At 41.6% G+C, this 24,951-nt stretch overlaps 2 protein-coding genes across 4 annotated transcripts in view; both read left to right on the forward strand.

Annotated features, from left to right (window-relative positions):
- The window catches only part of ATP8B1 (ATPase phospholipid transporting 8B1), a 44,431-nt gene extending 38,510 nt beyond the window's left edge, over positions 1–5,921 (forward strand). For all 3 annotated transcript variants that reach the window (XM_069775551.1, XM_069775550.1, XM_069775549.1), the window contains 6 exons: positions 45–268; positions 1,239–1,322; positions 2,883–3,128; positions 3,382–3,520; positions 4,644–4,774; positions 5,629–5,921. In XM_069775551.1, coding sequence (XP_069631652.1) covers positions 45–268; positions 1,239–1,322; positions 2,883–3,128; positions 3,382–3,520; positions 4,644–4,774; positions 5,629–5,859 — 1,055 coding nt within the window. In that variant the 3' untranslated portion in view covers positions 5,860–5,921. The remainder of the gene's footprint in view (positions 1–44; positions 269–1,238; positions 1,323–2,882; positions 3,129–3,381; positions 3,521–4,643; positions 4,775–5,628) is intronic.
- A 1,889-nt stretch (positions 5,922–7,810) lies between these two features.
- Positions 7,811–22,728, forward strand: NARS1 (asparaginyl-tRNA synthetase 1). Its single transcript, XM_069775258.1, has 15 exons — positions 7,811–7,945; positions 8,882–8,964; positions 9,176–9,241; positions 9,349–9,441; positions 9,793–9,882; positions 11,176–11,254; positions 12,266–12,336; positions 12,617–12,703; positions 15,719–15,940; positions 16,342–16,541; positions 17,013–17,148; positions 18,201–18,314; positions 19,917–20,048; positions 20,686–20,817; positions 21,227–22,728. Exons 1-15 carry the CDS (start codon positions 7,903–7,905, stop codon positions 21,356–21,358), a joined length of 1,680 nt encoding a protein of 559 aa, XP_069631359.1. The 5' UTR covers positions 7,811–7,902; the 3' UTR covers positions 21,359–22,728.
- Positions 22,729–24,951: the final 2,223 nt, after the last annotated feature.

Here is a 24,951-nt window from a genome sequence, read left to right on the forward strand (position 1 = left end):
CCCTTTATTCAACATAGTGTGTGGTGTTTGTTTCATTAACTTAGCTGCCCACATTGGAGTTGGAATAAGTGGCCAAGAAGGGATGCAAGCCGTCATGTCAAGTGACTACTCTTTTGGGCAATTCCGCTACCTCCAAAGACTGCTGCTGGTCCACGGACGATGGTCTTACATTAGGATGTGCAAGTTTTTAAGATATTTTTTCTACAAAAACTTTGCTTTTACACTAGTCCACATCTGGTATTCATTCTTTAATGGCTTTTCTGCCCAGGTAAGAAGGCATGCTTGTGTGTAATATTAACAAACAAATCTTACTTTTTTGTCGGTGCAGAATAGCAAAGGCTTAACCTGGGAAGTGGTGGGAACCTGAAGTTATCATCAGTAATTTCTGCAGGAGAATAGGTGATAACTAGTAAGCTAGTTAATTACAAGCTAAGCAGTTGGTTATGATTTCAGAACACTAAAGTCAGTATCATGATTGTACAGGGAGGAAGAGAGGAAGAGATTGTTATATAGCAGTTTGGGAAACCTTTCTCAACCCTGCTACTTAAGATATTCCTAAGTGAAGTGAGATGGTGCATGTATATATCAGTAGGAAACCAAACCTGAACTTTTTTGTCTTGAACTGCTGGCTAGAATGGCTTGAAATGTGCTTCTTGTAACTGGCAGTGTTTGAAGTTCATATAGTGTTGAAAGGTTGTGTTGAAAGGACTTTTAAGAGTTGAGATGCATCTCCATGAGCATAACCAAAAGACAGGCAGATGTCATTGCATGGACCAGCATGGAGGGTCAGGGCCATAGTCACAGACAAGCAGCCCTGCCTGAGGTTGATGCTGTTTGCTGTGATGGAAACTGGGATGCCGAGGACAGAGCGAAAAAAGAACATAAAAAGAAACCAGGGTTCCCAGACTTGTATGTGAGATGCCAAGTGCTCATCACAGTCACAAGTGCAGCTATAAACCAGACTGAGACTTAGTTTGAGGTGTTCGGTTTTGATAGGTTTCCAGGTCAGGTAACACCAATGGTTTGTAAGGAGTGGGGCAGCTTAATACAGGCTAAAATCAGTTTCAGCAGAGCTTTGAGCTAAGGTGCTGCTTGCCTTTTGCTTGCCTTTTGGGTAAACACTGAGACAGGTGATTTAATGCTGTAGTAGAGCATGTGTGAATTTTCTCAGGAATTGGAAGGGAAAGGTGTAATCAAAAAGAAATCATTAACTACTGAAATTTCTCCTCTTGTTTCAGACAGCATATGAAGACTGGTTCATCACGCTGTACAACGTATTGTATTCTAGTCTCCCGGTTCTGCTAGTTGGCTTGCTTGACCAGGTATTCTCCATGTTGTTAACAACAGATTAATCTAAAAGCTTCTAACATCAAGCCTTTAATTACACTGAAACTGTTTGCTTTGTTTTATGTACAAGGAATTTTGGGGGTTATGTTTGGTTTTTTGGATTTTAAAAATATATTCCTCTTCCCAGTGTGTGAGGTAACAAGGGACAATAAGCAGAGGGTTACTGAAACAGCCAAAATTAATCAGGTCAGAGGTCTTCAGCTCTAATGATATTTGTTAAAATATTTCTAAGTACCCGCTGCTCCATGACATCATTCACACAGCACAGCAACGGGCAGCTTTGTTAATGGAAAAGATATTCCTTGCTTACCCTTCTGAGCTGAAGATGTAGGGACTGAACAATTTTGAATTACTGTACTTGACAGGAAGTCTTGGTGTGTAGCATTTGTTTCAATTCAGTGGGACAAGTGCTTTTGGCCTTCTCCACTTGTTTTTCCATACAAGGCTTACTTGTTGATTAGGCAAATCAATGTTTCTGCTTTCTTTTATGATAAAAGCTAAGAAATAAATTCAGTACCAAATTAAGATCTCACTTGAGTATTTGTTAGAGGCTTAAAGTCAGGACATGTAATGATAGCACCCCATCTTCTGCTTATTCACCATGTTGGGAAAGGACTCCAACACAATATACAGCTGTAAAGAGCTGTGCAACTGTGGACATTCTTGTCTTGGCAAATAATGGGCTAAAAATGTAGAAGCCTGGAAACAGAATGTGATAGCTTTGTGAAAGATGTCCTCCATACTTGGTTCTTCCTAGTTGCGTGCATTACTCTGTGCAAAGTGCTGCTGCCCACACTGCTATATGAAAAGGAAAAAAAATCTGCCATTTCCTTCGGGACATTGTATACTTGAGCTTCTGTTGTGGTTTAACCCCAGCCGGCAACTAAGCACCATGCAGCCACTCATTCCTTCCCCCCCACCCAGTGGGATGGGGGAGAGAATTGGAGGAAAAAAAAAAAGTAAAACTCATGGGTTGAGATAAGAACAGTTTAAGACAACAGAAAGGAAGAAAAGAATAATGATAATAGTAACAATAATAAAATGACAACAATAATAATAATAAAAGGATTGGAATATACAAGTGCTGCACAATGCAATTGCTCACCATCTGCCAACCGATGCCCATTTAGTTCCCAAGCAGCGATCCCCCCAACCCCACTCCTCCCAGTTTATATACTGGGCATGATGCCATATGGTATGCAATACCCCTTTGGTCAGTTTGGGTCAGCTGCCCTGGCTGTGTCCCCTCCGAACTTGTTGTGCCCCTCCAGCCTTCTTGCTGGCTGGGCATGAGAAGCTGAAAAATCCTTGACTTAGTCTAAACATGACTTAGCAACAACTGAAAACATCAGTGTGTTATCAACATTCTTCTCATACTGAACCCAAAACATAGCACTGTGCCAGCTACTAGGAAGACAATTAACTATCTCAGTTGAAACCAGGACAGCTTCTTACTCTTCAAAGCTCACACAGAGAACAGGAAATTGCAGCAACTTTTTTTTTTTTTTTTTTTTTTCTTTTCCCCCTTTATTAAGGATGTGAGCGACAAATTGAGTCTTCGGTTCCCTAGACTGTACATTTTGGGACAGAAAGATTTACTTTTTAACTACAAGAAATTCTTTTTAAGTTTGCTTCATGGAGCTGTAACTTCATTGATAATCTTCTTCATACCATATGGAGCTTACCTTAAAACTATGGGACAAGATGGAGAAGCACCTTCAGATTATCAGTCATTTGCTGTCACAGCAGCATCTTCTCTTATATTTGTTGTCAATTTTCAGGTAAGTAAGCTTAGCTTCCTGATATCTGTTGCTTTGAGACACTTTCTGGTCATGTTGCTAAATTTGTGTACTAAAAATGTAACAATGCACAAAAAGCTTCCCTTTTTTGCCTTCTGTCTTCTCTGTTGATGCTCTCTCTCTGACTGATGTGTAACTGGATGAGAGATGACTCAACCAAAATGCTGTAAGTCTTCAGAGTAGTTGACATTATTTTGAGTTAATAAACTCATTTAGAGCTTTTGTTTGCTTTCAGATTGGCTTGGATACATCTTACTGGACTTTTGTTAATGCTTTTTCAGTATTTGGGAGTATCGCACTTTACTTTGGTATCACATTTGACTTCCACAGTGCTGGAATCCACGTCCTCTTTCCTTCTGCCTTTCAGTTCACAGGTCAGTCCTTGTGTTTTATGTTTCTTGTTCCTGTCTCACACAGCTTTAACTTGAGCAGAACTATGGCCAAAATGTCATGGCATGAACCTGATGCCTGTGAAAGGAAATTATGTTAAATACTAATTCACTTCCAAGGAAGGGGTTTGTTTGTGTTTGGGGACAGGTTTCTTTATTGCAGTATTTCTTTCCTTTCAATGAAAATCAGCTGGAACTTGACATTGCCCAGCAGTAGGAGTCTGCAGATGAAAACTAAGTTAAAGTTGGTGGAGCAGCTTAAAGTAAAGGGAATGTGATGATCTGGCAGGGTATGAGTTTGCCAAGTTGCTCTAACTGATCAGTGGAAGGTAAAACCCCAAAGTAAGACAGAGCCAAATGCTGTTAGCAGCTACTTGGGATTTTGCTGGAAGTCCAGGGAGGTGTAAGTAGCAGCCAGTTGGAAATTTTTTTCTGAGGAAAACTTTGCTTCCTAATTTTCTAGTGACAAATCTTTCATATGTCGTGTTTGATCTAACCCCCCCCACCCCCCACAAATAACAACCCCCCTCATTTTTATGTTCTCATTTTTAAGCTGAACCCTTACTGAAAAAAGGTAGTTGCCTGTAATATAATGTTTTTTCTTTGACTTTAACCAATGTTTTATACTTCTGTAACTTCCTTCTACCTGAATACTATATGCATTTCACTTGTTTATAAAGATATGGCTGCTACTTAGTTTGATAGAAAGTTCCATGAGGTTGGGTGTTTGGCTACTAAATACCACTTGCTTTCTAGACCATGTACATACCAATACCGGGAGGACTTTTTCTTGCTTTGCCTGTTTTAAAGCAGGACAAAAGCCATGCATCTCAGCCGAGTGTTTGTCTTGCAGCGTCCCGTAACTCTTAAAAGGGCTTTGACATTAATATGGATACATTATAGTAGAAAGGCTCTATAAAATTCTTTCCTATTATGCTCTCTTTATAGTAGAGTCTCTGAATAAATGCATGATGTTGTGTTACACAGCAGAATACCTGAATGTTAGGTCCTAAGGAAAAAAGCTGTGGCTTTTAGTATCTTATTTGTATTTTATAACTAGCTTACTTGATCATGTCATAAATTAATTTTTTGCTCTTTTTATTCCTAGGAACTGCTCCAAATGCTCTAAGACAGCCGTACCTCTGGCTGACCATGATTTTATCAATTGCTATTTGCTTACTTCCTGTAGTGGCACAGCGTTTCTTATCAATGACAATTTGGCCTTCCGAAAGTGATAGAGTGAGTAAAGTCTTTGGTTAATTTGGCTTGTATTTACTTACAGGAGTCAGTATGGGTGCTAGCATTAGAGACAAATTGACTGTGCCCTAGGGAGAACTACATGAGACTGGAGCTCAGGTCCTGTGGCCAGGGAGGGTGGCAGCAGGGCTTTCCAAAGGCCAGACCGAGCCTGCCTTCTAGCTGGGTGACGACAACTGGTGCTGTGACGTTTTGCCATCCAAAGCAGCGTGTCACTTTGATGTGTTCTTTCCCAGTATCTTCCTTGTGTGCTTCTGTGGGATGCAGAGGTACATGTACAAGCTCAGCACGCAGTTCAGCGTGGGCTCATTCATCATTTGTCTTGGCTGAGCACTTGACTTCGTAAAACCACAGAAACCCACTTAGAAGCTACTGATGGCCTGACTTGTTTTTATTTGGGCTGTGTTGGAGTGCCTATTGTTATGCATCAGAGCATAGTGGACAGTTTTTGTTTGCTTCTGTTCTGCCTTGAGCTGGGAAATAACATATGGGTATGAGAAGTTAAAATTGCAGTGGTAGTGTTTAAAAAGATATTGAAGAAGTGTCAGTGTGAGAACGGAGGAATAGCTTTCCGTTACATATATTCAATCCACTTCAGTGAAAGACATTTAAAGATAAATGAAAGTAATGAAGTTCAAAATAATACATTAAGTCTTCCTGAAATGGCAGTGTGTTACTGCATATATTCGTGTTTCTAACAAAATCAAATATAAACAAGAGAACCCTCCTGTTAAGCAGTTTAAGGATGTAAAAAACTATCGGGTAAATGACAGTAAATGCAAACAAGCTGTTTTCCCTTGTAATCCATAAACTAATCTGTCTTTGCATGCGTGAAGATTCAGAAGAACCGTAAGAAATACATGGCAGAAGAACAACAGTGGAAGCGAAGGCAGAGTGCTTTTCGCCGAGGGATATCTGGCCGTCGTTCTGCTTATGCTTTCTCCCATCAGCGGGGATATGCTGATCTTATTGCTTCTGGGCGCAGCATACGGAAAAAACGGGCTCCTTTAGATGCAGTCCTAGGCAATGGTGTGACAGAAGTCAAAGATGCTTGTGAAACAAGCTGATTTACTGCATTTTGGGGAGAAGCTTCTTATCCCAAGGATTGCACAAAAAAATATTTTTTTTTTTAGCAAACTCAGGATATTTTTTTTAACCAAATGGCATAAGGATATGAAGATTTTTATGTTTTATCACAGAACTCCCTGGTTTTGGACTACTGGAAACATAGAAAGGCCAAGAGTTCTCTACGGAGCTACTAATCCTTGTGCAACTGATATCTGTTTAATGTGAAAGTGAAGGATATGTGTGCTAGGATATGAAAACCCAGCATTGTAATTTTTTATTTTTTATTTTTTTAGTGATGCCTGGAATTGCAAACTTTTTTCACATTTTAATAATACATTGGTATAAAACTGCACCTACATTTCATATTTTGTCTTTGAAAGCAAACAGTTACCCTGTGTGCACCATTTCATTAAATTGCACAGTCATAATGGCAAATCAGATGATCAGTCTTTTGAGAGGGCCTTAGGTATTCTCAGCTGAGCTTGTACAGCTGAGATTAAGATATATCTGGTGATAAACTTCAGTCCTTATTAGGAAATCTGACACTTATAGGTGTGGTTTCTGTTCCTTTCTCTTTCCTCAATGTTGACTACAGCTTGCTGCACCAAACGGAGATAGATAGTTCTTTGCATCTTGTTAGTACGAGGGATATGTCAGTATTCCTTTCATAGCCAATTCCTCGATTTCCCCTGGAATAAAGAGATCTGAGTCAATAATTAAGAGAGGGGGTTTCTTCCTCACTTGCTTTTTGTTTCTCTGCCTGTCTCTCTTTCCAACTCTAGAATGTCTTTGTATCTATTTATACAGTGTATTTATGAACAGATATATCTAATCTCTGGAAAGCTGCCCTTTGAGCTGGTGAAAGTTTGTTCATTTCAGTTTTAGATACAGCACTCGATAATGGATAACTAGAAACCAGTTGCTTTTAGACGGAACATATTTCACTTGCTAGTGAGTCAATTCTTAAGAGCATAAAAAGTGTTTTTGTGAGAGTCTCTTTACATTTGCAGATACTTTCACTCTTCAAGTTGAGATATATGAATGTTTCACTTCTATCTATTGAGTTGCAGACTAACCTTGATTACTGAAATGGTTTTATAGTAAAAATTATGATACGCAGCTCTTGTATAATGGAATGTACATTTCAAAAAATTTAATGCAAATAAATATCCTAAAGTTTACAGCTTCTTGTCTAGTAAGTATATGGGTAAGAAGAGAAGTGGGAGAGGAGTGTAAGCAGGAAGCAGAGATAACTAATCTCTCATTGAGACGGATGGAGGTTGGTCTTTAAAAAAAGAAAAAACCCGAACCCCACCACGTGTTGGACTCTAAGATGGGGTGTAATATTAAATACGTAAATTGAGGTGGGTATAGTCCTCTTATTTCTGACGAGACTTACTAAAGACAACCCTTTGTTTGGCTTCGGCCGGCCTCGAAAAGCGAGGCTGCTTTAGCTAAGGTCTGATGGTCTGAAGGGTGACCACGGCGTTAAGCAGCAGCTGAGAAGGGAGTTGAAAGCGTCCCTCCCCTCACGAGAAGATGTTCCTGCTGGTCCTGCCAGCGCAGGCAACGGCGGAGTTGGCTCCGTGGTGCCCGCGGTGGTTTCACCGGCGTCGCCTGGCTGCTGGGGGAAGCCGGCAGGCCAGCCCCGCCGGGACCGCCGCCTTCGTGCTGAAGCTTCCCCAGGCGGCGTCGAAGGTTGCAAGTTCCCAGGTACAACCGCTCTTCCTCACAGCGGCCGCCCTCGCCCCCTCCCTACCGCAGAAGCACTTCGGCCGCCGCTCCGGCCCGTCCCGCCCTGCTCCCCCCGCGGGCCCGGTAGGGGTCGGGCCGCAGCCCGGGGCTCCCCGCGGACGCGGGCAGGGGCGGGGCGGCTGATGCAAGGCGGCGGCGGGTTGGCTCGGGGCGGCTGATGCAAGGCGGCGGCGGGTTGGCTCGGAGCGGCTGATGCAAGGCGGCGGCGGGTTGGCTCAGGGCGGCGGAAGCCCGGTGAGGGCGCTTCCGGAGGGCGGTTGCGGCAGCGGCAGCGCTGGGCGGCGGTCATGGCGGCGGACGTTCTAGGGAGGACGGCGGCCCTCGTCCTGGGTGAGGCCCGGCGGGCGGCCGCTGCGGTGCCGTGGGCCCGGCCGTGGACCCGGCCGTGGACCCGGCCGTGGGCGCGGTGCGGTGCGGTGCGGTGCGGTTGGGCCGGCCCCGGCCCGCGCCCCGCAGCCAGAGGGAGAAGATGGCGGCAGCGGCGGGCGGCTGCCGGTCCCGGCTGCTGGTGCCGGCTGCTCTGGCCGGCGGGGAGGGTGCTCGTCCCGGGGCCGGGAAGGAAAGAAGCCCTGGGAAGGGGGGGAGGGCTGGAGGCGCGGGAGCCGTAGCGAGACTCGGGGGACGGCTCGGTGCAGGCGGCTGTGAGGGAGGGCAAGGGGGGCTGGCGGTGGCCTTGCGGTCGGCCGCAGGCCGCACCCGCTCCGCGCCTGGCAGCTGGAGCCGAGCGGGGAGGATCGCGTTTGAGCAGCCGGTCAGCGGAGCGGGAGCGCCGGGGCAGGGAGCGGCGGTGGTGCTGGGGGGGCTGCGGGGCACGGGGGTCCTGCCCTGGGGCACTGGCTTCGCTCCAGGCGCTGGCGGAAGGAGGAGGTGTTTGCTGTGCTTTAATTAGTCGTTCCTTGGCTGTGAGACCTCAACTTTCTGATTTTTCTCAACTTACTGCCTCCCTGCTTGCCTAGAAAACGGTGTTTCTGTAAAAGGCTGCTTCCTTCTTGGCTCCTGATCTGTGGCCAGTGACATTCAAGAGTTCAGTACTTTGGGAGTCTTTAAGGCTTTAACAAAACACGTTTACTGCTTGGGTTGATTTTTAGAATGGAAAATATGAAATCAGTCTTAGCCTGTCTGACCAACTGTTGTTTTTGAAGGTTTATCGCTGCTGATAACCATGAACGTTTTATGTCCTTGCACGTGTCCAGTTTCTTCGGACCGTTTCCATAGCTTATAATTTTTTTCTTTTGACTAATTGCCCATTTTTGTCACGTATTGCAGAAGAGCTATATGTTTCTGAACGAGAGGGCAATGATTCCACTGGTGATGGGACACAAAAGAAACCATTCAAGACCGTTTTAAAGGTAACTGTGGTAAACACCTGCTGTTCGTTTTGAAGAGTGAGCTGCGTGTTAGGTCAAGGGATTGGCCTTGTATTTCTGAATGCAAATTTTATACCTGTTTTTGCAACTCTGACCAGAAGGATCAGAAGTAGGATGTCTGCTCGGTCTCTTTAAGGATGACTTTAGTTCACTTGCAGTGCCATTGATTCTGTTATTTTCTCCCCCTTTTTAGGCTTTGATGACAGCAGGAAAGGAACCGTTTCCTACTATTTATGTGGATTCGCAAAAAGAAAATGAGGTGCTGTAGCATTAGAGCTTCCTAGTAGAAATTATTTTAATGCCCCTTTGTGTGAAGGGACACAAATGTAATCTTTTGTCTTCTGCTCTCTCCTTGGATTGATGCAGAGGTGGACCATTATTTCAAAGTCACAGATGAAAAATGTCAAAAAACTGTGGCACAGGGAACAAATGAAGAATGAAGCTAAGGAGAAGAAGGAGGTAGGTTGCAGATGATGGCAAGTTGGAGGAAGCATGCCACCTTTCTTTTCCAAAAACATTGAACAGCATTGTTGTCGTTTCCGCCCCTCCGAAAAAGCTTCAGTTTGTTCTTCATGTCTGTCATTGTTTTACACAATGTTGTTCACAACTTGCCTTTGCTTAGATTAGGACAAGCAAATGGTTGAAGCTGGGTGAGTTTTGAATAATTGCAATCTATTGCCTTTAGACTTTCCAGAAAAAATGTGAAATGCATATGCAAGTGTACATTATAGTCCCCAGTAATTGTAAAGAGTGGGAATCCTACAAAGCCTGGTTACAGCTGTTTAATATTTTTTTTTTTTTTTAAACCAGGCAGAAGATGTCTTGAGAAGAGAGAAGAACCTGGAGGAAGCTAAGAAGGTTGTTATCAAGAATGATCCTAGTCTTCCAGAGCCAAAATGTGTGAGTAAGATCCAGTGTGCTTGATACATGGCCTGTATTACAGCGTCTTGTCTGCACAAAGATTTGAGTCTGTCTCTGCTTTGTGGCTCTGGCAGCTGTTGAAGGCCACTGTCTCGTTACTGTCCATAAATGTAACTTTGTTTTTCTGATTATCTGTGTCCTCTAGTATGTAGACTTTGGTCTTTCTCATACACTTGATGGGTGCCTGATCCTTCTTAGCTCACATATCAGGCTTCTCTCTGTCTGTTTCTCTACTGATAGAGAGCATATTTCTGTTGGAAAAAAATCATTAGTTTTGCTTTGATTATTGTAGTGGTGGAGAGTGAAGAAATAGTGCTGGTTAGAGGATGTAATTTAAGTTATTGAGACATGGAATGCAGTTCTTATTTAGCTGTTTGTAGAGTCCTGCTGGATTTGGTGATTTGGTGCAGTCCTTAGCTTCGTAAGCAGGTATTATGTGTGCTGCTCTGTGATGGGTTTTTGGATAGACCCTGTGTAGAAGAGGTTTCTACATACATGTGTAGAACATGGTTTTGATTGGAGCCCTGCACTCCCCTGGCTGCTCTTTGAGAAAGGGTCAGCTGGGCACAGCTGTGCTGAAATCACAGTCTCTTCCAGACTGGTGCACTGTAGCAGTCCTTAATTGCCTGAGGCGTGGTCCATTTTGAAGGTGACTGCTGGGTTAATTGTTCTGACTATAGCAGTGTCAGTACCTCAGCTACGTGTCTAGGTGTGCCTATATCAGATCGAGGTATTTTAGCCTCCCTCTGCTTCTTTGACTGCTAACTGAACTCATCCACTGAATGTCTTTAGAAATTAATCCAGAGTGCATTCAGAGCACCAGCATCCTTTCCAAGTCTTTTGGTGATTTAATGTGCCTTGTATTTCCAGTAGTACCTGAGTCCTCTACTCTTAAAGTGTGAGCTATTACATGTTTTCACTTCTCCTTTTGGTCAAATGCAAAGTCAGCTTCCTTAAAAACTATTACAGTCCTTAGTTTCTGCATGGCAAAGTAAGCCTGCTGAATAGAAAGGACACAATATGAAGTCTGGAAACGCTGTCCCAATGTACTGCCTGTCCTGGCTAAAATACTCTTTCTTTACTAAACAGCTGTTTCATATTGACAGCTGTGCTTGTGCCCTGGATGGAACTTCACTTCAAAGTGCTGCTGGGAGGAGCCATTTTGGGGAGGGAGACATCATATACATTTGTATTCTAAGTAATTATGTGGAAAACACCATCTGAATGGTGACTCATTTCTCTGTTTGATTGCTTTTATTCCCTGCTTTACAGGTAAAGATTGATGCTCTGGAGGCTTACAGAGGCCAGAGAGTGAAGATTTTTGGCTGGATTCACAGATTACGGAGGCAAGGTAAACCACAAGCATTTAGAAGTTATTGAACTTGTGCAGAGAGATGGAACAAATGCAGTAGCCTTCAAAATTTGGACACTTACAATGACTCAGACAGCACCTATTCTTAAATTTTTCAACCATTAGTTAGATGTCCTCTTTGGTTTATCACAGTGGTCACTACAACACTGAAAATTCTGCGTGATGAATGAGTATATAGACATTTCTTAGTTGAAATCTTACAGGATTTTCAATTTGGAGGTCAGTCCTGCAGAATTTCTTCAAAATACTTGTTTTGTGTTTTAAACTAATCCTGCAAATTGAGGAGCTAACTAACACCTGCTCATAATGAAATCAGCAAATTAGAATTTTAAAGTTATATGTAGTAGCATAACGTCTTTTAAGATAAGTTTAGTAAGTAGTACTTGCTATCAAAATGATTGGTATTCTGATTAGCAAGGTGGCTTCAGTTGGGGCATGGAAGTGGACGGCAGAGGTGGTTCGGACTCCACAGGTATTTGTTCAAGTTATCACTGAAGGACTTGATGAAGCAGTTGTGGATCTGGATATCATGAACTGTTTCTAGCATATTATTTTTGTAATTACATGCTTTTTTGGAGAGGTGGGTGACCAGGGTGACATCAATTTACCCGTGTTAGGTGTGCCTTGGGCCTGTTCATACAGCATTTCTGCAAACAGACTTGTAGTCCCTCAGGACCAGAGGGAAATCTGAGGTCATGGCATGGCTGTGCAATCCCAACCCTGTTGAGGTTGGAGCAGGCTTTGCTCTTGATGTCTATTGAAACTTATTTTAACTTGTTATACAAAATACGGCTCTGTGACAGGCTTCTATAACTGCTAATACTTCAGTGCTTACCTGGAGCATCTTTGTTAAAATGGAAGAATGGGATCACAGTCCTTCTGTAATAATCTGCATATCAGTGATTAATATGTCTTGCGAGTGGGTCTGTTCAAATGGATTGGTGAATAAAGCTGAGGTGCTCTAATTTTTTTTCTTCTCTTTTTATCTAGGAAAAAATTTGATGTTCGTTGTTTTGAGAGATGGCACAGGTTTTCTTCAGTGTGTCCTTTCAGATGAACTGGTAAGCTGTGGTGATTTCATTCTGTTCTGTCATTAAACAAGTGTTCATACCTCATGTGTTTTTTCTTTTATATAGACGATTGGAAGTTCTCCTAAACCTACTGATTAAGTTGTGTTACTGTTAAATTGTGTCTCCTACCACTACGGTTTTTTTGTCAATGTAAGAACTGTTTAGAAGTGACTGTGAGTTAATCTTGTCTGTAACTCCAGTAGATGTTGTAGGAAAACTAAAAATAAAAAAATATCCTTAACTGTGCCTTTGTCTCTTTTTCTCTTTGTAGTGTCAGTGTTACAACGGGCTAATTCTCTCTACGGAGAGCAGTGTTGCAGTGTATGGTACGCTGAACCTTGTTCCTGAAGGCAAGCAGGTATGGGAGTTAGTGTGTTTGGGTTCTCCTCTTCAACAGTTTGTCGTTTTCCAGATGGAAGGAGAAGCAGAGGTGGAAATAATTATTAGACGATTTTGGTGGGACTTTGGTTTAAAGAGAACAACAAATCTCCCGAAGCTGCTGCTGTCAGCCACAGTTCAGTGTGTGACAGGTGAACTACATGACTGTTCTGCTTTTGCCTGAAGCAATACTCTACTGATATGTCCCATAGATATTACCTAGAATATAACAGTGGAAAATTATGCTAAATAAATGACATAGCTTTATTTTCCCCAAAAAGACGTTTATTCAGTTTTTATTTTGTGAGGTTAAGAATTTGGGATTTGCTGTCGTCTTTTACTGAGATGGGTTTGTAGGCTCTTTGTTGTGTTGTATTTGTCCTCCAGCACTTGGCAGGTGTATGAACTAAGCAGTTTACTATAACTTGTTTTGTAAAATTTTATTTATAATGGTGGTCTCAGATTAATGACTGGGCAGGTGTGATTTTAGGTCTCAGAATACGATGATGCTTATGCCTTGTGCCTCTCTCATTCCAGTCTAGATCTACACACTGTTACTGTTTGGAAAATTATTTGAATCTGGAGTTAGGGCTAAAGCTGTGTTAAGCAGGTATGCATGAACAATGGCCCATGAAAAGGATTCAGACTGAAGGCAGGAGAGAAGCTTTTAGGAACCATTATCTGTGACAGCAGCTCAATGCACTCATCAGGATATGCAGGCCTATATCAGGATATTTACTGAAAATTATTGTAAGAATTTAGTCTTAGTTATTAGGAGGTGTGTTGCAAAACTTGTGATGCAGAAACAGCAAGCAAGCTCAGGCCACCATTTGTTCTATTTGAATTTGTAAGTAGTCCTTTTTAAGACATGAGCTCCTGATAGCTGTTTATAGTAATGTACTTTTTTTTTTTCTGAAGGAGAAAGCAAAGCAGTAATGTCGAGATTTAGAGGACAGATGTATGTTTAATCTTGCTAGTCTGTAAGCTTACCTCTTCCTTTAGATTTATATTCAAAATTGTCATCAACTCTTGCAATGAGAGTTGTTCTTTTGTGTGGATTGGCAATCAACATCCTCCTGTCTGGTCTCTTGAGTAAGTGTACTAACTCTAGTAAGATAACAGAGAGAAGAAATATGTCTGGGGGAAAAACAAATCATATTTTGGAGTGTTATATTGCTTCAAACTGTTTCCAAGATGTACTAGACAGTATTTGAGCTAAGTAGTCCCTCACTGTGGCTGCCTGTAGCGTGTAAAATAAGGTCAAAGTGTTAACCTTTTGTGGTACTTTGTAGATAATTCAGTTTTCTTGTAAGCCATGTACTGTTGGCCATTACTGACATGTTTTTCAAATGAAATTTGGATAGACTTAATTGTTCTGGTTGTCCCTGCCACTCAGGCCCTATCCCCAAGAGATTGACCTAAGGTTAGAGAGCCAAGCTCAGTTAAATGTGAGTCCACTCCCTGTGGTGTTTGCCAATCAGAAGTTAGCAAGATTTCCTTTCCTTCATAGCTTACAGTACTGGGACTTCTAAAAATAAATGCAGCCAAACAGGGTTCACTTTTTTTTTAAACAACTTTATGCAATTTGGTAATCATAAGTAACTCATAGCATGTTACTACTCATAATGTTTCGGACATTGAAAACACTTCACGTTTTCATGTCTCATCACAACGATGCAATGCTTTTAGTGGACAAAACCACCAGATTTGTAAAAATCTCTTGATTAGACTTTGAAAAACTGCATTTATACCCTGAAAACACTGTGAATGAAAAAAATACCTTTTTAGGGAACAGAAGCTTTCTGTGACCCACATGGGGGAGCTGGTGAGACCAGAAATGAAGAGGTCTGTTCTGTAGCCTGGGCAGCTGGACAGGGCTGAGCCCTGGTGCGGGGTCCTCTGCTTGCCGTATGGCAGCACATAGGACAGGGGAGATTAGCCAGCATGAAACTTGCTATTTTCACATTGTGGTGAGATGCTACCTAGTGCAGAAAGATTGCTCAGATGTCTCTGACAGACGGACTCAAAAGTACCCATAGTGAGCTAGTTCTTCCTCTGTTGTGATCTAAGCAAGTTTTTTCAACTTTTTTGAAGTCTGCCAGTAGGAGAATGTGGCTCAAATAGTATAAAGAACAAAATACCTTGAATGTCATACTGGAGTCTTGGGTCTGCATTTTCTTCTAATAGATGAGAGGACTTTTCGCTCTCTGTGTGCATGTAGCGTTCTTAAGGCATACAAGAAGGTTCTTTGTGCCAGTGTGTTGTGTTGTAGCACCATACAAATTGCTATGAAGAAAATTAACTCCATCCCAGCTAAAACTAGTACACAGTGTAAGTTACCACAGAATGGTTTGGTTTGGTTGGGAGGAACCTCTGAAGGTCATCTGGTCCACCCTTGTCTTGAAGAAGATGTAATATGAGGTCAGGTTGCCAAGGGTCGTGTCCAAATGTGCTTCTGAACGTCTCCAAGAATGGAGACTACAGTCTGGCTTGGTCTATGGTCTAGCATTTCACCACCCTGTGAAGAATTCTTTTCTTTATAGCCAATTGAAATCTCCCTTGGTGCAACTTGAGACATTTGTCCTTTTGCTGAACACATCCAAAAAGAGTCTGGTTCCATCTTCTCTATAACCACCCATTAAATATTTGAAGGTAGTAGGTAGTTTCCCCCTTCTTAGCTTTCTGTTCTTCCAGCTGAATAAACCCAGCTGTCTGTGATATACTTAAACTGAATGCATCTGGATGCTTCCACTTATCTGACTGGAGTACTCAATCCCATTCGCATTAAGTCTGAGAGACTCGAGGTGGGTTACAAATGGCACTTCTGAGTGTGGTATAACTGAGTTACAAAGCAGTCAGTTTGAAAATACCGCAATTGGGATTTTTAGCATCTTTTGTTCAAACTGGATTAACATCTCTGCCACAGTGCTGGATGGTGACATCTAAGGGGCAAAACATGGACTTCTGAAATTTTTGTTTCTCTTCAAATTGGCAGGCTCCAGGAGGCCATGAGCTGAACTGTGACTACTGGGAGCTTATTGGTCTGGCCCCAGCAGGAGGGGCTGACAATCTACTCAATGAGGATTCAGAGGTTGATGTGCAACTTAACAACAGGCATATGATGATTCGAGGCGAGAATATGTCCAAAATCTTCAAGGTGCGCTCCATGGTAGTACAGGCCTTCAGGGATCATTTCTTTGCCAATGGATATTATGAAGTAAGTATGTTTTTCCCTTGTCAGCAAGTGACTACTATAATGTCCTAACTTCAAGACTATCTTTTTCCTGGAAAAACTGTGTAGACTTTCTAGTTGACCTGAAAGGGGCAAAAGAAAAGCTGTTTCTTAGGAAACTATTATTTGATCACTTTCATAGACATAGATCTCAGAGGTGTGTAGACACTCCTGAGGCATCTAGGTGTTACAACGTGGTTCACAAACAGCCTGCATACCTGTTTTTGATGTGCTGAAAGATACCAGACTGAAGTACTTGTATGTGTGCAATCAAAAGCTTTGTGGGTGGTGGTCTGGAAAAGCATGCCTTGCATCACTGCTCTTACGTGTTGTCATCTTTGTCCTTAATTCCTCACTCAAGTAATGACAATCTTGTTCTTTAACAGGTCACACCACCAACTTTAGTCCAGACACAGGTGGAAGGAGGCTCAACCCTCTTCAAACTGGATTATTTTGGTGAAGAGGCATACTTAACACAATCATCCCAGCTCTATCTGGAGACGTGTATTCCAGCGTTAGGAGATGTTTTCTGTATTGCTCAGTCATACAGAGCTGAGCAATCCAGGACCCGCAGACACCTGGCAGAGTATGGAGAGAGTATACTTCTTTGCTGTTTATTTATAAGTGAATTTATAAAGCAGGGGAGTAGCAGGCAGTTGGATGACATAATGTACAGTGAGCAGACAGTATAATGCTAATGCAGAAGGACTGAGCAAAAGTGTATTTGAGGGTAATGCCTTGTCTTGGTGAATGTCCAGCTGGTCATAGTACGTTGATATTTAGTGAAGGAAGATTGAGGCAAAACAGAGCTAATACATTTTGAGGAAGCTTTGTCTTTTTAGAAAATGCAGTTCATATTGTTGTCTCCCCCCCCCCCCCCCCCTTTTTTTTTTCTGGCTTTATTTCCTTTACAGTGCAGAAGTGGGAGAAAGGGAAAAGGGGACAAAAGTGTGTGGTTTTGGGTTGTGGGGTTGATTTTTTTTCATGAGATTTTTTTTCATAGCTAAAGATTTGTTGCTTGTGTGTGGTTTTGTAATGGTGTGACTTTGTGTTTCAGATACACTCACATTGAAGCTGAATGTCCTTTTATAAGTTTTGAGGATTTGTTGGACCGTTTGGAGAGCTTGGTTTGTGATGTAGTAGACAGAGTCTTGAAATCACCTGCATCAAGCTTACTCTATGACCTAAACCCGGTAGGCAGCTATGTGGAACAGTCATGAATAGCCAAGAAAATATGATCTTTAGCCTTTCCTGATCAGCATGTTCATTTGAGGAAGCCAGGGCATGGCAGTGAGCTCTGCTTGCTTACTAATATTAATAAGAAGAAGAATATTAAATAACATTGCAAGAGTGAAAATGCTATAAGGCTGGTAATGACTTTTCCAGAAGCAGGGGACTGTGGGGGAAGAAGTTCCCTGCTAGCAAGTTCCAGGAGCCAGCAATGTGCTGGGATTTATTGCAATGTGTACTGTACCAGTGGAATAAAACCCTCTATCCCAGAGCTCGTAATATTGATCGGCTGGTACTTGCAGATTGAGCACAAGGGAGCAATGAAACAACTGGTGTTTTACTTTCCACACTGGAACATGGAGCTCTAAAGCTATTTTCATTTGTTAGAGACTCTTTGTCTTCTGTTGGCTTTGCAAAGAAGATGGCTTTAAGAGACTGCGAACTTTATCTCCATCACTAGCTTTTCTCTCAGACCACATACAAACTCAGTCATCCCTGTTATTTTGACCTGTTTTCCTGATAAACACTGGGAGGTTCAGTTTTAAATTTGGGCTGAGACAGGGGTCAGGAGGTAGGAAATAGCAGAAGCACAACCCACCTCACAGGGGCGGGTTCTGAAGCTGTTCTGTGCATAGGGAAGCAAAAATATTCTTTTGTGGCCTTGCCCATGGAACCTCTGCTAATGGCTCAGTTTAAAACACCTATATGTGAGATTAATTCCTACAGAAAAGGAAACAGCTTTGAAAATACTTCCTCTCTTTTTTCTCCTGCCAACTTTTCAGCATCTGTTCTGTGAGCTTCACTGGGCTTGGAAGATGGTTGTGTTCGGTTATAGCTTTTCAGTACTGAGCTTGATTTTGTTTGTTTATTTATTAAGTAATAATTTGTTGATGTATGACCTGGAAGGAGTAGTGTGTATGCTTGAAGTCTGGAGGTGGACTGGCTGATCAACTAGAAAAGTGTTCTTTACAAATGGTACCCGTCCAACTGTCTTTATGTCTACCCTTACTTGCAGGGCTTCAAGCCCCCTAAACGTCCTTTCCGACGAATGAACTATACTGAAGCCATTGAGTGGTTAAAGGAACATGATGTGAAGAAGGAAGATGGCACTTATTATGAGTTTGGAGAAGTAAGTCTTTTTGAGGCTCTTCAGGAATTAAAAACAAACAAAATCCCACTGCCCTGCACTCAGGGTGTTTAAGTCTCTTGAAAAACAGTGTGTTTGGACCATGATGCTATTGGGCTTACCATTGCTGTGTGAATCTGTTGTGTTTTGTTTCAAATTATATTGATGAGAAGTGAAATTCTAGTCGCATTTAAGTTAAAGGGAGTTCTGCTATAAACGTCAGTGAGGCCTTGTTTTTTGTCTGGACTGTGCTGGGAGGTGTAATAATGTAATAATGGGGAATGCAAGTGTGGGTTGGGTTTTCACATAATGTCTTTGAACATTGGAATCAAAATCTGTGTTGTCATCTATCCATCTGTTCCCTGTCTTGCTCTCCTCCAACATGTAAGAAAAAATTATTTGAAGGAGCTCAAGAGGACTTGACAGTGTAGCCATAGTCATCAAAGGATTTAAGAGAAGTGAGATTTTTAGGAGGTGATCATATAATTGTTTAACTTCAAAGTCTACACAGCATATTCCGAGGGAACCTTGACAGCTCAAAATCAGACGTGTTGGGTTTTTTGCTGTTACTGTTTTTCCTATCTGTATCAAAGATGATAGAGATGATGAAGGGAAAGAAAGGCCTTCAAGTTGCACTGAACTTAAGGTTCCAGAGGGAAATAAGGATTCTTGCCTCCTCTCCCCTGTTGCAGGCTGACATTTGCTGTGTGAGCTGCCTTTGTGCAAGGCTTATGTTCTTTGTGCTTTCCTTGCTGCGCATGCTATAGTTGGCTCCTTCTGCCCTGCTTCCACAGCAGTCAGTGCTGGAATGCAGTGTGCACTTGGATTAAAACAAGTAACAGGTGTGGCTGTTTTCTCCTATTAAAGAAAAATCTAATCTTCTGACTTTAACTGAGAACCTAAGGGAAGTGTGATACCATTGGCTGAATAAAAGTTCAAATTAAACCTTTTAGGGATAGAGTGTTTTGACTAAACGAAGTCTGTTCCTTTAACAAGTTATGATCACATCATCACTGATGTTCCCTGTTGGTCAATGTAACAGTGGTGTAACTGGAGTCATCCTTCACTTCTCAGTTTTAAACAGTAAAACTGCTGAATTGATCAAAATGAAACTTCTGCTAGGTGTTTCACAGTTTATCAAATTTCAGTCAGAAAACTTAATAAAAAACAAATAACCTGATCTATGTAACTGATCAGTTGAGGTTTTTAAAGAAATAGTCCATATACATAACAAGGAAACCCTTAAACTTCTCGGTCTTAAGGTTTGTGGAAAATGGTATTGGGGAGGAAGGAGATTAGGCTCTTCAGTGTTAACTGGTTCTTTGGAAAGTCTACATTATAGCTTAGGTTTTCCTCAGTTTTCTATCTGAAACATTGGGAAGACTTGAATTGTAATTGAACAGATTCCCCCCTGATATATATGCTTTTATATATAAATATAGTTTCTTCTAAGAGAAGCTGGGTTTAAAAATTCAGGTATATTAGGATGAATGTGTGGATACATGTGGTCTGAAACTGTCTTTGTTTCATGCCTGATACATGTGGGACTCCAATAACTTGAGTGGTTTTGGTTTTAAATATTAATAAAGCCTTCTTTAACGTTAGGATATTCCTGAAGCTCCTGAGAGACTGATGACAGACACCATTAATGAACCAATCTTGTTGTGCCGATTTCCTGCAGAGATAAAGTCTTTCTATATGCAACGCTGTCATGATGATTCCCGCCTTACTGAATCTGTAAGTTGGTGTTTTACATAGTGTTGCAGGCTTCTAAATAGAGTGGGGAATGTCCCTGTGAGTGAGCGTAAAATGAATAAGTACCACAGGAAAATCTTGGAGAATTCTTACCAGGTTTTGTTTTGGGTGTCTCTTGGCATGGCTTGTTGATCCTATAGAAATAAACAAAGCAACTCTGAAGTGCTAATAAAATGTCAGTAGGTCATAGTGAGCATGCTCTTCACTGACCTCAGGTAAGTGCTAGTCTAATGACAATACTTCTGTTGCTTCTTGGAGACTGTATTCTCTAAACACTAGCTGTCTGGCAGCTGGGAAGAGTGGTGGTTGTTAGGAATGCTGCTGGGTTTGTGGTGTAGTGGTGGTTATTTTGGTTTGGTTTGTGGGTTTGTGTTTTTGTTTTGGTTTTGTTGGTTTTGGTTTTTTTTTTTACAGTTCAGTGCAACCAAGAGTATTAGAGATTAAGTTAGAGAACCTAGTCAGTTAGTTTATTCCATCTATAAATTGGGTCTGTCATGGAGCATTAAAATTACATGGCAGAATGTGTTCTGGAAATATGCTTTTAAGTTTGGGCTGTTTTTCCTTCCCCTCATGCAGGCAGCTTAATTGTAATAATTTGGTCTTACGCTGTGTGTTGTAGGTTGATGTGTTGATGCCTAATGTTGGTGAAATTGTTGGAGGCTCTATGCGTATCTGGGACAGTGAGGAGCTACTCGAAGGCTATAAGAGAGAGGGCATTGATCCCACACCGTACTACTGGTATACTGATCAGGTTTGTAAAACAGATTAGATGTACTGCTTGTCATACATGATATTTTGATTTTTTTTGTAAAGTCTTCTGCAATGTTTATTGTTAGATAAAGAGAGGTTGGCCTTCACAGACTTGAATGGCTAAGCTCTAACTAGCATAAGGGGAGGAGGAAAGGAGGTGGTTGAAAAAGAATCATTAAGACTTTCTTTTTCACCTTCGTTTTTCCTCTTCTAGTCCTTACACTGCCCCAGGAAACTCAGGACAGCTAAGCACACATATCTTGCCTGAAAAGAGTATAGTCCATTTTCCTCATCATTCAGAAAGTAATCTTGGAAGGGTTTGGTGGGGTTTTTTTTCTGGTGGTAGTACTACAACTATAATATAAATAACAAGAAAATGTTTAATATCTACTCTGATTTTAATTTCACAGAGAAAATATGGTACGTGCCCTCATGGTGGATATGGTTTGGGATTAGAACGGTTCCTAACCTGGATTCTGAATAGACACCATATCCGAGATGTCTGCCTCTATCCACGCTTTGTCCAGCGCTGCAAACCTTAGCCATCCTTGTGATAAACCCTTAGAAAACTGAGCAACTGATGCTTGGAAAAAAACAATACACTCTGCTGTGCTACAGCCCCTCTGAGAACAAGATTTACTGCAACCTGTTGCTAATACAAATACTAATTTAGGGCATGAAAAGGAAAATAAACAAAACCCCTTTTTAAAGGAAAATGCTACTAATTAACTGGAAGAAGCCTGAGGAAAAATTGTGAGGTGCATTTATGCTCTCAAGTCAACGTAAAATAAAGATCCTGATAAGCTGTCATTTAAAAAACAAGACACACTTCTGCTTTTAATTTTTGTGACTTAAAAGAAAATATGCTGGGCATTGATGTTGTGGGGTTTTTTTGTAATTTGCTTTAATTTTAATCTGTTTTCTCTTGTGGTTTCTTGTTGGAAAAATCAAGAGTTCAAGCTCTTTAAATTCCCAAATACTGATCTCTCAGAATGGTATGAAGAGACATCATCTAAAGAGCTCAACTAAGTATAAAAATGGGAATAATCATGTTAAGCGCTGCACTTTTTTAGCTCCTACTGGTTTTAATGGAAGTTCTGTTTGAGTTCGAGTCGCAAGGTATGTAGTACTGAGCACAGAATTCCACTGCAAGAGACGTGGGTTGTTTTGGGTTTGGTTTGTTTTTTCCCCCAGATTATTTATTGGTTAGAAATGATGAGGCTCAGGGTGGCTTTGCTACTTTTTACCGATACCGGTGGATGAAGCGCTATAGTGGGTCCATGCACACCCAGCCTATGCGGAATTACAGTAGGAAGGGACATGTTGTCAGAGCAGTGTCTGTTAGCTTGTGGACACTGGGATGTTTGTGGTGTCTTCCAAATTAAGATTCTGCAATCTGTTTCAAACCAGAAGTGACTCACTGAAGACCCAAAGCAACTGGTACCTTTGAAATACAATTGGATTTCAGCATTGTGTGCTGACTGAATTGCTGTGCTCTCTAGGTGAGTTGTAGTCCAAGCAGTGCTGTCCCACGTCATGCTAAAGTATGTTTTCATAGTAGAGCAGTTCCATGTTGCCTAGCTGGCTCCATGTTTTCTTATGCTACTGTGTCTGGGCAGATTCTCTGGCTGTAATCAAGTTATCAAATAGGATTAATTAAATATTTAATGTGTTGAGTCATCTGTATGCTTTTTAGTCTTAAATAACGTAATTCCTTTTACTAGAGAGAAAAAAAAAATTGGTAGGTGCATCATTTGCTGCCTCCACTGAGACTTGATCTGGATTTGCCATTCATAGAATTGTTGAGCTGTGCGATACCCATATTTTTGTAATAAATGACTGGTTTCTTCATCTTGCATGTTACATATATAAACTGGTCTAAATCAGCAACCAATAAATTATGGCAACATGAGTTGGTGTGCAAGACAGTAGTTCTTGACCTGTAATGTCTGTTCCTTTCCTTTCCCTTAACCTTTATAGCTTACTTGCTTAGTGTAGCCTGTCCTGGCATAGGCAGTATTTATGTGCGCAAAAGCACAGGAAAAGTAAATTTTCAAGTGCAGTAAACACATACTCAAAAAAATGGAGCTAGCTTTTTTCTTTTTAAACTAAATCCCCATTAATTAACTTAAAGGCATGAATTTTTATAATTTGGATAGACCACCTCAGCTACCCAGTTGAAACATCCTAGAGAGAAGAAATGAGAATAAATGTGGTGCCGAATAATTGGTTGCCAAGGCAGCAGCTCCAGGGGGAGCAGGCCTGTGACTTCTGGCTGCTTGGAGCTGTGGCTACACAAAGTGAGGCCAGGTTTGTAAGCAGAGTTAACATCTGCCTCACCAACTGGTAAGTTAGAAGAAGCGAGGTTATTTCCAGAGCTCTTAAACATCTGGATTTAATATCCTGGGGTTTGTTGGGGACCACTGTGGCATTGCTGTGTGACCTGCGGGGTGCAGGGGAGGTAAGCAGAGGCTGCATGAGGATGAATGGAATGTGTTAAGAAATTAGCTTTGCAAGGATGGTTTTCTTTCTTAGCGCCTGTCTTTGAATTCACCCTTTTCATCTGTTTTCCCAGTCCTTTTGTAGCCACAACAAAAGAAAATCTTGTACAGTAACGTGCCTCGGCTCTCTCTCACACTTGCCCTACTCTGTTCTTGATGGGTTGTTCTTTGTCTGAATGTAGAAATTAAAAGATTCTTTTAAATACCTGCAAAAGTATAGTCAATCGTAAATGTCTGTGGTTTGGGGGATTGTTGCATATGTGTTAAGTACATAAGCTAGAGGAAGAGAAGAAAAATTAACAAGTTAGACTACAACAAAATGCTAGCAATTACTTTATTCTTGTGTGACAACTTGCAGCGAGCTATGGGAAGTCACCCCAGTCCAAAAGTTGGAACCTGCTACCAAACAGTAATCGTGCCTCTTGGGATTTTGTTTTTGTGGGATTTTTGTTGTTAGTGGTGTTTGGGGAGGGGGGGTGCAGGTGCAGGGAGGGGAGCTCAAGAGGCTTCTGTAATTCAGGATATTTGGGAATTTATGAGCATATAAAGACTTTTTATAAAAAAATTTTCTTCGAGTGCCTGAAGTGGTGGGAAGGGAGGACAAGGGTTAGGAAAAGATACTACTAGAAAAACATCACTTGTTGGCAATTGGTTTTCTGTCCTTAAAACCAGCAGGGCTGATCTGCTTTGTAAAGGTTAAAAGCCTCCGTATCAGGGGATCTACTCGAGGAAGGTCTGAGGACTTGAGGAGCTCGTGGAAGAGGCAGATCAGATAAGGAGCTTAAAAGGTGACTGGGATGAAAGATGCTGTCGAGTCAAACGGAGACTGCTGTGCAGTTCCATAATCTGCTCGTGGAGCAGAGAGGTGGTGCAGGGCAAACCACCTGTGTGGGAAAGATCCCTGAATTAAGCAAAAGCCTGTGCAAATCTACCACTAGAGTAATAAGGAGTAATTCTTAGGCAGCCACTGAAACCTAGCTGACAGGAATGTGGTAATGTTGAAATGCTGCTTCAAAACAAACCTTGGCTATGTTAAATAGAACTGGTGTAGTTCCTGATTTATCATCGAGGCTCAATTCAGGTTTTTGATCATTAAGAAAAAAAATTACTTTTTAGAGATTGAAAAATGATAAATGTATCTTGGCTTTATTTCTATGCCCTATCAGTTGCAATTTTGCATGGTGTCCTATTTCTTTTTTTATTGTGTTCTTAGAAAATTTGCTGAGTTTGATTATGTCTCCAGTGATTTAAAACTGATGAGGATCCTGGGTGTTTCTGGCAGCTCTCCAGAAAGCTAGTTTCCAAGCTCTCCAGCAGTAAAGCTTTGTCATTGTACATTCTTATTCAGGACTGATTTAATCACATTTGCTGCTATAGATGTTCTTTGGGCTAGCAGTGTTCCTAGGTCTCTCCCATCCAAGTTCGATGTTTAAGTCCTCCTTACTAATGCAAGTACTTTGTACACGTGGGCGACACTGGTCAGATACTGGGGAAGCGAAGCAGCTCATTGGTCTCACTGGCAGTTAGGACTCAGGGACTAGAGGGAGCAGCAGTTTCCTCCAGGCTCCATCACAAATTCCTGTGCAGCTTACATCCCTTGCAAATTGTGATCATTAATAATAGCTCTCAGAAAG

This window comes from Haliaeetus albicilla, chromosome W, assembly GCF_947461875.1.
Source record: "Haliaeetus albicilla chromosome W, bHalAlb1.1, whole genome shotgun sequence".
Taxonomy (NCBI): domain Eukaryota; kingdom Metazoa; phylum Chordata; class Aves; order Accipitriformes; family Accipitridae; genus Haliaeetus; species Haliaeetus albicilla.

What these genes read in the sequence shown, in the direction of transcription:
- NARS1 (XM_069775258.1), top strand. Translation starts at nt 7,903, where the DNA reads ATGGCGGCGGACGTTCTAGGGAGGACGGCGGCCCTCGTCCTGG. An exon ending in CATTCAAGACCGTTTTAAAG is followed by an intron (nt 8,965 to 9,175) that starts GTAACTGTGGTA and finishes CCCCCTTTTTAG; the next exon opens with GCTTTGATGACAGCAGGAAA. An exon ending in TTGTTCCTGAAGGCAAGCAG is followed by an intron (nt 12,704 to 15,718) that starts GTATGGGAGTTA and finishes TCAAATTGGCAG; the next exon opens with GCTCCAGGAGGCCATGAGCT.